This window comes from Carlito syrichta, unplaced genomic scaffold (genome assembly GCF_000164805.1).
Source record: "Carlito syrichta isolate Samal-C Ts95f unplaced genomic scaffold, Tarsius_syrichta-2.0.1 Scaffold313438, whole genome shotgun sequence".
Classification (NCBI taxonomy): Eukaryota; Metazoa; Chordata; class Mammalia; order Primates; family Tarsiidae; genus Carlito; species Carlito syrichta.
The window spans coordinates 359,580-371,938 of record NW_007257534.1 but is presented as its reverse complement, the minus strand read 5'-3'; the positions used below and the strand labels follow the sequence as shown (position 1 = coordinate 371,938).

Genomic DNA, 12,359 nt, shown 5'->3' with positions numbered 1-12,359 from the left:
TGCCTCCTTACCTGTGGATGTTCGGGAAGGCCCTCCAGAGGTGGGGCTGGGTAGTCAGGACAGGTGTGGGTGGAGGAAGGGTGTGAACCACGTTTAAATTTACAAAGAAAAGACACCCATCTCTCTTCCTCTCCTGTCTCTGAACCCTTTAAAGTGCGAGGATGAGCTGCTTCTTAGTCCCATCCGCAAGAGAGGTCTTCGGGGACCTTGTCAAAGAGGGTTCCACAGGTGTAGTACCTGAGATAGAGTTTTCTAGACGACTGATTCACTGATGGATGACAGGTTGTGTTGACTCAAGTTGAAAGACAGATGTGCGGGGGAACTGGAGAACAGGGTGTGTGAGGATGGGGTGGGCGTGGGAGGGTTTGGCTGCTGTCAGCCTCATCGCTGCCTCCTCTGAGCTCTGGCTTCCCTAGCAGATGGGGTCTTCCATGCTGGCTTGGGGGGAGGGATTCTTACAGCACGGGGTAATGCTCAACAGGTGGGAAAGAAAAGGGGGCCCTTCCTAGGGAGCACGTGGGCAAGGACCTCAGCCGTGCTGTGGGACTCTGAGCTGCAGCCATATCATGGTCTGATCATTCTCTTAGGGCTGGATCCACTCAAGTTGCGGGTGATGTCTCGTACCTGTCGCAATTGGTTGGAGCCTCTGGACACTGCCTGTGTGCCCCGCCCTGTTCCCACCATCCCGTTTGTCCTTCAGCCCTCCCATTCTTGGGGTCTGGGTTCTTTGGCCATCCCAGAAATGGACAGTCTGGTCCTGGTGACCTCACGCTTTTTCCCTTCTTCCTGCTCACCCATGGCCTGCGATCCTTTGGAATCTGTATTTTGTCATGTGGTTCCGATGGGAGAGTAAATGACCAGAGAGGTCACATAGCTGCAGGTCCAGAAATAGCCATAAGGAATCTGATCACTCCGTCCTTTGGAGTGTCATGTTGTGAGCCCCAATCCCTCAAATCTTCGTATGTCCCCTTCAGTTTATGCCGAAGCGAAGCCGTGGCTGTGACTAATCCTTTGCTTGTGGCCTGGCTGGTGTGAAATTCATTAGGGAGGTAGTGGGCAGGGGGGCATGAACTCTGGAGTCTGAGTGCCTGAGTTCAAATCCCAGCTCTCCCACTTCCTGCTTCTGTGGCCTCCGTGTCTGCACTGGTAAAATGGGGGTGATAATCGGACCCACCTTGTAGAGTTGTTACCAGGGATAAGTGACTTTAATGTGTGTATAGCACTTAGGGCATTTTAGAAGTTGGATGGGTTATGCTTTGTTTTAGCCCTAGGGATTTGGGCATGGATTCTGCTTTCAAACTGTGAGCGTAGTTTGCAGACTGGCAGCTGTGCTCAACCAGAGACCACTTCCCCAAGTAGAAAAGGTGCTTTTGTTTCTGGACTTGAAATGTGCTTGTGTTGCCTGCCCGCTCTGGCAGTGGACCCCCCAGGGAAGGCCCCTCAGAAGGTCCCCTTTGGAGACAAATCTCCCTGATGCTGTGTTGGTTGGGGTTGGGGTGGGGGTGAGGACTGTGACTAATCCCCTGCTCTCAGGCTGTGACCTTGGCTGGCTGTGAAACCCATTTGGGACTTGGGCCTTTTCCATTTGTGTCCCCAGAGGAGCTGACCAACCCCAGGTCTGATCTGGGAAAGGTCTTAGGCCAAAAGTCCCTGCCCCATTGTTCCAGTTGTGCTGCTGGGATGGGGAGGGTGAGGGTCACCAGAGTGCCACAGGGCTGAGGGTTAAGGGCTATGGTGGGGTGTGGGCCTTTGTCTGTCTGTGTGCTGGGATGACATGGCGCTGCGCTGCCCTGCTGGCTGGTCCTGCGGCTCTGTTTCTGTGGGCAGGCAGCTCATTCCTTGTAAAGGCTCTTTTGAGGAGGGAGAGAGAGCCGCACTGCCACTCCCAGGGGCTCTCCTCTGAGCAGCTCAAAGAGGTTCACCGGTGTGATCCTGTGAATCAGTCCTCCTTGCGTTGCGCACTGCCACTGCGTCCCCGTCTACAAAACCAGAGCCTCAGGCAGAGCACCTCAGAGGTGACTTTCCCCAGTGAGATGCAGTGACAAAGCGCTGGGTTCTGCTCAGGAGGGTCCCAGCTGGGCTAATGGTGGGTGGTAAGCAGGTCTGGAGGTTCTTTTTCTTTTCCTTTAATTTTTAATTTTTTTATAGAGACAGGGTCTCGCTATGTTACCCAGGCTGGTCTCAAATTCCTGGGCTCAAGCAATCCTCCTGCCTCAGCCTCCCAAAGTGCTGGGATGACAGGCGTGAGCCACCGCACCTGGACAGGGTCCTTAAGCTAGTCACGGTATTTCCCAGGAGTGCCACAGTTGGGAAAACCCTGGCAAACTATAAGAGGTTCCCCAGGTTTGGATGATATGAGAGGGTTCTTAAAGGGGGTGGCGTCTAATCCAAGACCTGAAGGTTAGATGTAAGTTACATGGGTTGGTTGTCATGGGGTGGGTTGGGAGGAAGTAATACCGAGGTGAGAGAACCACATTTGCAAAAGCCAGAGACCCTAGAGTGCTGGTTCCCAGGGGCCAGTGCCACAGGTACAAGAGTGATAGCAGCTTCTAGAATCTTCTTGTAGTTCAAGCCTCTGCCCCTTACCTGTGACTGTCTAGTAGACTTGGGTCAGTGGGGTTGAGAGAGACGCCCAGGAGCGCTTTTGTTTCCTATGGCGATAGTAATGAAATGTGCATTCTGGAACGTGGCATTGGTGAGCTCTGCTCCTATGGAGTGGGTGTGGGTGTCCCTGTCCTTCCCAAAGGCCACAGCCTGAAGTAGGTTCGCCCCTCCCAACCCCCCTGCCGCTCTAGGTGGGTCTGCCTGGGAGCCGCATCAGCTGCTCAGGGAGTAAAGTCCACCTGAGGCCCCATCTGTCTTACCTGGGTGCAGTTTCCTGCCCTCTTCTATGCCCTGTGCCAGGGAGCTTACAGAGACTCACCAGTAGCTCAGCCCTGGGAATTTGCTGGGATCTAGGGTGAGTCAGGGGGTTCGGTACCAGGTACTGGGGTGGGGCCAGAGGTTTCAGATTTGTGGCGAAGCTATGGGTTTGCAGTCCTGGGGAAAATATTCCCCCTCAGGTATGCGTGTTGTCTTCACGTTTTTAAGAGCTGAATCTTTGCCCATCCCTGTGCAGTGACCCCAGCACGGGCCCAGGGAGGTGGGCACCTGGGTGGTGCTGCTTGACAGCTACCTGTGGGCATCCCCGTATTGATGGTTCACACCATGCTCAGAGCCCTAAAGACCGTGGGTCACTTCATCCTGACACAGCCCTGGGGTAGGCGTATCCATCCTCATTTTGCAGTGGCGCGGCTGAGGCTCTGAGAGTCTAAGTGCTTTGCCTGAGCAGTGGGATGAGGCTGTGAAGTCCTCAAGGCACCTGGATCACGCACTGGCAGATTGACCTGGGCACCCTTGTTAGTGCTCACAGAATCTGAGGGCTCAGCCTTCCGGGAGTCTGTTTTGTTTTGTTTTGTTCATTGTGGTAAAATAGTCATAACCTAAAATTTACCATCTTAGCTTTTTTTTTTGACTCGGGGTCTCACTCTATCACCCAGACTGGAGTGCAGTGGCACGATCATGGCTTCTGACCTCAGTTGATCCTTCCACCTCAACCTCCCTGGTAACTGGGACGACAGGTGTGTGCCACCATGCCCAGTTCATTTAAAAAATTTTTTTGTAGAGACGAGGTCTTGTTGTGTTGCCCAGGCTGGCTCAAGCAATCCTCCAGCCTTGGCCCATCTTAACTGTTTTTAAGTGTATAGCTCAGTGACAATAAGGACATTCACATCGTTGTCAACCATCACCGCCATCTGTCCATAAAGCCTTTTCCATCTTGTAAAACTGAACTCTGCACCCATTAAATGCTAACCTCCCACCCGGCCCTCCCCCGGCCCCAGCAGCCGCCCTTCCTGTCGGTTTCTGTGGGCCTTCAGAGGATGACCCTTGTCTGTCTGTCTTGCTGCAGAATCTCCCTGGGGTGCCCTCCCCAGGCAGCAATGCCAGGATGCCCGTGTCCGCCTCCCCCCACACCGGCAGCCAGAGCCAGGAGCGGCCGGGGAGCCTGACCTCCACCAGCTCCTCGTCAGGCTCCTCTCGTGACAGCCGCGGTGCCATGGAGGAGGCCGGGGCCCCTGAGCCTCCTGCCGAGAACGGCTCCCCGAGAGGCCGGCACGCCCCCAACAGCAACAACTCCAGCAGCTGGCTGAACAGGAAAGGGCCCCTGTCGCCATTCAACCATCGGGCGGCCGCGGGCTCCGCACACCACAAGCTCAGCTACCTGGGCCGGGTGGTGCGGGAGATCGTGGAGACGGAGCGCATGTACGTGCAGGATCTGCGCAGCATCGTGGAGGTGAGGGCTGGGCCCACCCGCTGTCTTGCCTGCTCCTGGGCTGGGCCCTCTGGCAGCCTGGCTTTCAGGCATAACCCCGTTTTCACCCCAGGAAGGCAAACTCTCAGCAGATCTTTATCCCATGGTGTAGTGGGGAGGCCTCGGGTCTCCAGGCCTCACTCACCTGCCCTGTGGAAGCTGTTGATTCCTCACGCTTCCGTATTCATTTATTTTTTAGAGACTGGGTCTTGCTCTGTTGCCCTGGCTGGAGTGTGGTGGCGCGATCATCGCTCACTGCAGCTTCCAACTCCTGGACTCGAGCGACCTACTTTGTCTGTCTCTGTGTCCTCTCCGCTCAAGAGGACACCAGTCATTGGATTTAGGCCTTCCCTAAGTTCTTTTTTTTGAAAGCAGGATTTATTGAAAGGACGGAAAAGCTCCCACAGTGGGAGGAGAACTGAAGGGGTTGCCCCCCCTGAGTTCTTTATGATGTCATCTTGAGATCTTTAACTAATGGCCTCTGCAAAGACCCTCTTTCCAAATCAGGCCACATTCTAAGTTTCCAAGTGGATATGAAGTTTTGGGTGGACACTGCCCAACCCAGCACAGTGAGTGACATCTGTGAAGGGGTGTCACGGCAGTGCAGAAATGAGGCATGGCTGGGGGTGGGGGGATGGCAGGATCATGACAGGGGCGCGTTCTGACTGCCAGTCCCCGGCAGGACTACCTGTTGAAGATCATCGACACACCCGGGCTGCTGAAGCCTGAGCAAGTCAGTGCCCTCTTTGGGAACATAGAAAACATCTATGCACTGAACAGGTATGTGGATGGGCTGGACACTCACCATGTTCTGCCTGCGAAGCCCACCTCAGGGCCTAGGGAGGAGCCCTGGATATCTCTGGACTTGCTGGCTATGACGCAGGCTCAGTGCCTGATCTCCGAGGATGAGGAAGGGTGGTCCATCCCTGTGCCCTGCGGTGGATGTGGAGGGGCGTGGGTTATGATTTAAGAGTCTATGCATGTCGAGCTTCAGGGGGTTGCTGGCCCCTGGCACATGAAGCTGTCCCCTGCAGGTGGCTTTTTTGTCTATCTGTCTCCTCTTCCTTTTCTGCTTGCACATCTCTTAATTTCTTCTCCTCTCTCCCACTGACCCCAAGGGAAGGTCAGGGATCCCTGGAGACGATCTGATCTATTTGTGGAATGCACAGCCTGGGCAAGACCAATTGGGGAGGTTGGACAAGGCCTGGCCAGGGGCCATCTCAGGGCAGAGGCCTGAGTCTGCTGCCTGGGGACCACAGACTCCCCAGGGAAAGGGCATTGCTGGGGAGGAGCAGAGCTTGAGGGGACAGCATTGATGGGACAGGGTCAGTCTGACTCCAGGTCCCTGAAGATGGGCAGAGGGACCTCGGCTGTGTGACCCAGAGAGGTCTAGAAGGGCAGGGCGCAGGCAGGGCTTAGGCTGGGGGTGGGAGATAGGAGAAGAGGAGGCACATAGATGGAGGAGGCAGGGAGCACTGTTTCTAGAGTGTCCTACAGCAGCCCCTTGGAAAAACAAGGGCGATCCACCTGTCTCTCCCTGTGTCCTTTCTTCTGGGAGTCGTGGTTCCTTTGCTGGACCCCCCCCGACCCTGCCCCTTTTAATCTCGGCCTTTGTGTGTTTGACTCCTGCCTGCCAAGGAGCCGTGTCCCCTCCCAAGGTGGGTACTGGGGCCTCTCTTCCTTTTCTGCTTGCTGAACCCATGGATCTCCCTGGCCTCTGTCTCTGCAGTGGTGCCGGATACTTCTGTGGTTACCACTTGGGACAGGGCTGTCTCTGAGGGTGGAAGCCCCAACTCTGGCATGACACGGGGCTAGCTGGGAGTCTGGGCCTAGAGGATTGGGAAGAGGGCAGTGAGGGGGCTCTGTGTCCTCTGACTGTGGGGGTGCAGTGGCCACTCTCCTCTCCCCCAGCCAGCTACTCAGAGACCTGGACAGCTGTGATTGTGACCCTGTAGCTGTGGCCAGCTGCTTTGTGGAGAGGGTAAGAAGGGCCGGGTTCTTACCCTCTTGTTCTGCGTTGTCGGCAGCTTCCCACATAAGAATCCCGGGGATCCCTTTCTAGGGGAAATGCCAGGTGTTATGGTGAAGGGTGTCCTGGGGTGGGGCCAGGGCTGCTGGTGGATGGGATGTACTAGACAAGAACAAGGACAGATCTGTAGGCAGCCGGGCACAGTGACTCACACCTGTAATCCCAGCACTCTGGGAGGACAAGGTGGGAGGATTGCTTGAGCCCAGGAGTTCGAGACCAGCCTGGGCAACATAGTGAGATCTCATCTCTACAAAAAGTTAAAAGAGTAGTCAGACATGGTAGTGCACACTTGTAGTCCTGGCTATTCAGGAGACTGAGGTAGAAGGATCACTAGAGCCCAGGGGTTGAGGCTTCAGTGAGCCATGTCTGTATCACTGCACTCTATCCTGGGTGACAGAATGAGACTCTGGCTCAAAAAAAAAAAAAAAAAAAGATGGATCTGCAGGCCCTTGGGGGAAGGGGAGACAAAGTGTGCTTGGGGGCCCCTTTGGCACCACCCTCTTCATAATCCAGTGGGACTCTCCCTGAAATAGATTTTCGGTCTCTCCGTAGAGCCAAGAGTTTGATATCTACACCCAGTATTGCAACAACTACCCCAAGTGAGTAACTGGGGTGAGGGGGAGGCAGAGCCAACTGGTGAGGCTGGAGACCCCCCATCCGGGCCCTTCCCAGGTGGTGACAGCCCTTCTCCTCCCACCCCCACCCCCAGCTCGGTGGCTGCACTGACGGAGTGCATGCGGGACAAGCAGCAGGCCAAGTTCTTCCGGGACCGGCAGGAGCTGCTGCAGCACTCGCTGCCCCTGGGCTCCTACCTGCTGAAGCCTGTGCAGCGCATCCTCAAGTACCACCTGCTGCTCCAGGTAGCTGGAGGCCCTCACCAGCGCCCAGTGCGAGGGGAGGGCAGGGGTGCCTGAACCCCCGTCTCCCCCACAGGAGATCGCCAAGCATTTCGATGAAGAAGAGGAGGGCTTTGAGGTGGTGGAGGATGCCATCGACACCATGACCTGCGTGGCCTGGTACATCAATGACATGAAGAGGAGACACGAGCACGCAGTCCGGCTGCAGGTGCCCTGGGGCTGCCAGGGGGTGGGGCTTGGGAGGGGGAGTGCCGCCTTCTGGGATGGGCTGATGGGCGGTGTCCTGGGGGAGCCTCCTGGGGCCCTGGTGGCCTGACCCCAGGGCCTGGGGCCTCCCTGCCGTAGGAGATTCAGTCACTGCTCATCAACTGGAAAGGGCCAGACCTAACCACGTATGGAGAACTCGTCCTGGAGGGCACATTCCGCGTGCACCGTGTGCGCAATGAGAGGACTTTCTTCCTCTTTGACAAGACGCTTCTCATCACCAAGAAGCGAGGCGATCACTTTGTCTACAAGGGTCACATCCCGGTAACCAGCTGCCCATCGCCCCCACCAGCTTCTTCCCTCCCCAGGGGCCCCAGGCTCCCCAGTGCCATCCTGTTGAGATGGCTCTCTGCTTCCCCAGACTATTGTGCTTGACCAGCCTCTCCCTCTGCCCCCAGTGCTCCTCCCTAATGCTGATTGAAAGCACCAGAGACTCCCTGTGCTTCACCGTCACCCACTATAAGCACAGCAAACAGCAGTACAGCATCCAGGTGAGGGCTGGGCGGGACACAAGGGCCGGGGAACAGGGCACCCGGGGGATTCCTGCACGCCACTCCCACTCTTCTGCCCACCTGGCTAACCTGTGCCTCAGTGTCTCCATCTATAAAGCAGGGGGATCATTGCAGGTGCCTCTCAGGGTATGGTGAGGATCAGGTGAACCTTGCATTGGCCCCAGCACAGCCCCTCGTTCCACCTCTTCCCTCACCCTGGGCAGAAGCACCCCCACGCTAGCCAGCTTTAGGCCCGTGCTAATAACCCGGGGCCCTTTCCCTTGGGTCCCCTCAGGCCAAGACAGTGGAGGAGAAACGGAACTGGACACACCACATCAAGAGACTCATCCTGGAGAACCACCACGCCACCATTCCCCAGAAGGTGAGTTCGGGCGCAGGGGCAGCTCTAGAGGGTCCACTGGGGCCCGCCACAGCGGGTATCAGTGGGTCCTGTGAGCATGAGAAGCATGGAACACAGCGAGGTAGTCACTAGGTGGGTTTCCTTCCCTTCCAGGCCAAGGAAGCCATTTTGGAAATGGATTCCTATTGTAAGTGTACCATTTGCTGCCTACTTTTCCCTACTTGCTTGTGAGGCTGGGTCAGTCTACAATCCTGCTTTGCCAGATACTTTTATTCTAGGAGCAGGGAGGGTGGGGAAGGGATTGGTGCTCCTGTCCAGGGTTGGGGGCCAGCTTCTGCTAAGGGGTGGGACTCTCAGTGCCTGAAGCCCCCAGAGGAAAGCCAGAGGGAGCTCTAGAGTCCTCTGGCCCTGGGAGCTGGGTGGGTGTAGAGGTGTGGCCAGGAATGGGGTGGGTCTAGGCCAAGGCCGCCTGGGACCCTGAAGCCTGATCACCTCTCTCCTGGGTGCAGATCCCAATCGGTACCGCTACAGTCCAGAGCGGCTGAAGAAGGCTTGGTCCTCCCAGGATGAGGTGTCCACCCACGTGCGCCAGGGGCGCCGGCAGTCTGGTAAGGGAAGGGCTGTGGGAGCAAGAGGCCTTTCATCAGACCCTTGACTGGGCTGGGGACCATCTGCGGTGATGTCCCAGGCTGAGGTCTCACCTCTCCAGAAACTGCAGGAAAGGGCAGGAAGGAGGGTGGAGGGACATGTGTGTGGCAGGTCCCCTCCCAGTGCTCCTGCTGCCCTGACCAGACATGTCCGGATCCTTGCTGCCCACCAGGGATAGGCAACTCTCCTTTTCCAAGGTCCTGGGAGTACGTGCTCACTCGGGCCTTGGCTCCCTCCCATATGGGCCACTCAGGACACCAAGTCAGTCAGGAGCAACTCAGACATCGTGGATGGTCCTCAGCCTAGTCTTGGAACGACAGAGCAGGGGCAGGACATGAGGAAAACCAGTTAGACGTCAAGTGGCACCAAACCCAGACAGGAAATATTGACTTTGGGTCTCAGGAAAAAGTTCCATTTTCCTCTCCTGGTTTTCTGTCATGACTGGACTCACCATCGTGTGCTTGGATTATTGGAATGAATCGTCTGTTTAAAAAGGGAAAACCTTGTGTTTATTCTCAGCTCTGTAGTGACAAATGTGTGTGTTTTCTATGTCTGTTTTTTCACTGCTGCCCAGCCTGAGGCCCAGGGACAGACCTGGTTTAAGCCAGGTGCCTGCCAGTTGGATACCTGAGGTGGGAGCTAGGGTGAGAATTGTGCTAAAGACCCGGGAAGAGAAAGATTCTAGAGTGACAGAACAGCGTCCTGGCTTGGATCCATAAGGGTGTTGGGGTTTGACTGTGGATCCTCTGAATGCCTGTGTAGATTGACTTGTGGGCTTTGGCCTTCTAGAAGGTGGAGCCAGGTGGGCTCTGGAAAGCTTTTGTGTTTTTGTATTATTTGGTGTTGCCCTGGGTGGATTTTGGGGTTTTTTTTTTTTCAGTTGAGGTCTCACTCTTGCCCAGGCTGGAGTACAGTGCACGATCACCGCTCGCTGCAGCCTCGACCTGCTGAGCTCAGGCGATCCTTTTGCCTCAGCCTTCCGAGGAGCAGGCATGTGCCACCATGCCCGTCTAATTTTTTTATTTTTTGTGAGATGAGGTCTCACTGTGTTGCCCAGGCTGGTCTCAAGCTTTTGGCCTCAAGCAATCCACCCACCTGCCTTGGCCTTCCAACCAAAGTGCTGGGATTACAGGCATGAGCCACCATACCCAGCCTGAATTTTGCACTTTAAATGGGTGAAGTGTATAGTATGTGAATCATATCTCAACAAAACTGTTCCCCAAAAAAAGCAAAGAAAACTTGAGCTATCCAAGGGACTCAGGAGATTTAAAATGAAACAGCATTTTCTGTTTCTCACTTTTAAAGCAATTAGGTGTGTACTTACATTGCTGCAGACAGTGTGTATGCTGTGTGTGCATGCATGTCTCGGGGAAAAGAGGTTCTTTGGTAGGCTTTCCTGCCAAGGAACGGCTAGGAGATGTCTGTAGACTTGCCTTCTGGCTCCTAGTTTCTAGAAAATCATGGCCGTCCCTGGCCTTCTGCCTGACACCATTTGGGCAAGGACGGTGAGAGGCTGAGGCCAAGGCTCTCTAGAACTGTGCCTTGAGACAGCATCCTCACCACCCCCCACATCTCAGATCTGTTCCCGGAAAGGCTGGGGTACAAGATGATGACACCATCTGTCTAATGGACATGTTTCGTATCCTGTCCCCAGAGCCTGGTCACCCCCCGTCCAACTGGGCAGCGCTCCCCCATGGTCAGCGAGGCTTCGAGATGCCAGGCCTTAAGGGCCGTATAAAGTCTGATGCAACCTCTGCTTCCAGCCGGGGTGCTGAGAAGGGGCTTGGCAGTGGGTGCAACGAAGGTGCTGATGTGTTCATTGCCGGGCACACAGGGGCTTGAGGTACATCCAGGGACCTCCAGGATGGCTGGTCAGTCAGAAGGGGGCAGCGTGGGGCTCAGTGCCCTTCCTATGGCTCCTGCACTGTGGGCCCTGGGTGGGTGTGCTAATGCAAGGCCTGTGGATGGTGCTGTTCCCATGGGACTGGTGATCACAGCAGAGGTCCCTGAGTTGGGTGGGCCCTGCTGCCCCCTCGGGTAAGTGTGAGGGCTCGGGGACACTGGAGGGCAGCCTTCCTGAGGCCCTGGGGCTGCCGGGGGCCAAGCCAGAGTGGACTTTGAGCTGGTGATGGGCTGGTGGGGCCGAGTACTTGGGATGGAGCCAGGGCGGCTGTTTCCTGCCTGTGCTGACCTGCCCACTTGCTTCCTCAGAGCCGACCAGACACCTGTTCAGGCAACTGAATGAAAAAGGTGAGTGTGTGAGGGCCAGACAGCCATTCCCAAGGAACCTGTGGGGACAGGGAGCAGCCAGGGGGCTGTGGAGAAAACTTTAGAAAAGGGACTCCGCCTCTGTTCCTCCCCAAGGGCGTCCTCACCCTGGCTGTCTGAGAAGGGGGTCTTGAGCCCGCCCCCACACATAGGTCTCGCACCCTGTCCTGGGGAGCACCAGGCACCCAGCATAGGCTTGCGGTGTTCTGTGGCCCTGGGCTTCTTTTCTGTCAGCCATTTCTTTGAAAGCCCAGGAAATGAAGTAAGAGTTCGGGGAAGCAGGAACCCCCAGCCAGGCCTTCCCCAGGGGCTGTAGAGAGGCTCTTTCTCCTGCTTATTGGTCTCTTCCCGTCCTCTTCCCCTTGCCCCATGCTGGGGACCCGTGGTGGTGTTGGCAGCCAGAGCAGCAGGAATGAAGGTAAGGCCTGTGGGCACCAGGGCCAGGGAGGAGGGGCCTGGGGGTGGGACTGCCTGGGTCAGCCTCCAGCATCTTCTGCCTTCATGGTCTACCGAGCAACCTGCTGTGCCCAGGCTCCATGCCATGAGGAAATAAGATGGCCCTTGCCCTGGGTGCCCTTCTGTGCCTTTTTCTGGATGGTCACCCTGCCGGTGTCCTGCCCAGCCTGGGTCCTCTCATACTTCCCCCTTTCCGGGGCGGGCAGGCACGACTCTTGGGCTTCTGAGTCCTTGAGCAGGCCACAGCCCTCCCACCACAAGAGTGCCCGTTCCTTCCCGGACCCCGGTGGAGACCAGGGCTGGGCGTCCTGGTGTGACTCTCTGCGCGAAGCCTCCCCGCCCCCACGGCCTGCAGGAGGAGGTGGGGTTGTCCACAAGGCCCGTCACGAGGGGCTTGTGCTCTTAACAGCATGCAGGCAGCGCCGGTGCCCTCCTGGACTTGGGGCGGCCCCCCTGCACGCGGGGCCTGCAGCCCGAGGCTGCCGGTGCTGCCCGGGAGGAGCAAGAGGAAGAGGAAGAGGTGGTGGAGGAGGAGGAGGAGGAGGAGGAGCAGGCCTTTCAGGTCTCTCTGGAGGATCTGGAAGGGCGTGAAGGCAGCGAGAAGGGGGCCAGGCCAGAGCCCCCGGGCTCAGAG

At 56.7% G+C, this 12,359-nt stretch overlaps 1 protein-coding gene across 1 annotated transcript in view; it reads left to right on the top strand.

Annotated features, from left to right (window-relative positions):
- Positions 1–3,947: 3,947 nt before the first annotated feature.
- The window catches only part of PLEKHG3 (pleckstrin homology and RhoGEF domain containing G3), a 15,026-nt gene continuing 6,614 nt past the window's right edge, over positions 3,948–12,359 (top strand). Inside the window, exons 1-13 of the mRNA XM_021718768.1 lie at positions 3,948–4,333; positions 5,034–5,131; positions 6,263–6,332; positions 6,933–6,979; positions 7,090–7,240; positions 7,314–7,445; positions 7,583–7,765; positions 7,900–7,992; positions 8,288–8,374; positions 8,507–8,540; positions 8,863–8,961; positions 11,213–11,251; positions 11,668–11,687. Of these exons, the coding sequence (XP_021574443.1) occupies positions 3,989–4,333; positions 5,034–5,131; positions 6,263–6,332; positions 6,933–6,979; positions 7,090–7,240; positions 7,314–7,445; positions 7,583–7,765; positions 7,900–7,992; positions 8,288–8,374; positions 8,507–8,540; positions 8,863–8,961; positions 11,213–11,251; positions 11,668–11,687 (1,398 nt within the window). The 5' untranslated portion in view covers positions 3,948–3,988. The remainder of the gene's footprint in view (positions 4,334–5,033; positions 5,132–6,262; positions 6,333–6,932; positions 6,980–7,089; positions 7,241–7,313; positions 7,446–7,582; positions 7,766–7,899; positions 7,993–8,287; positions 8,375–8,506; positions 8,541–8,862; positions 8,962–11,212; positions 11,252–11,667; positions 11,688–12,359) is intronic.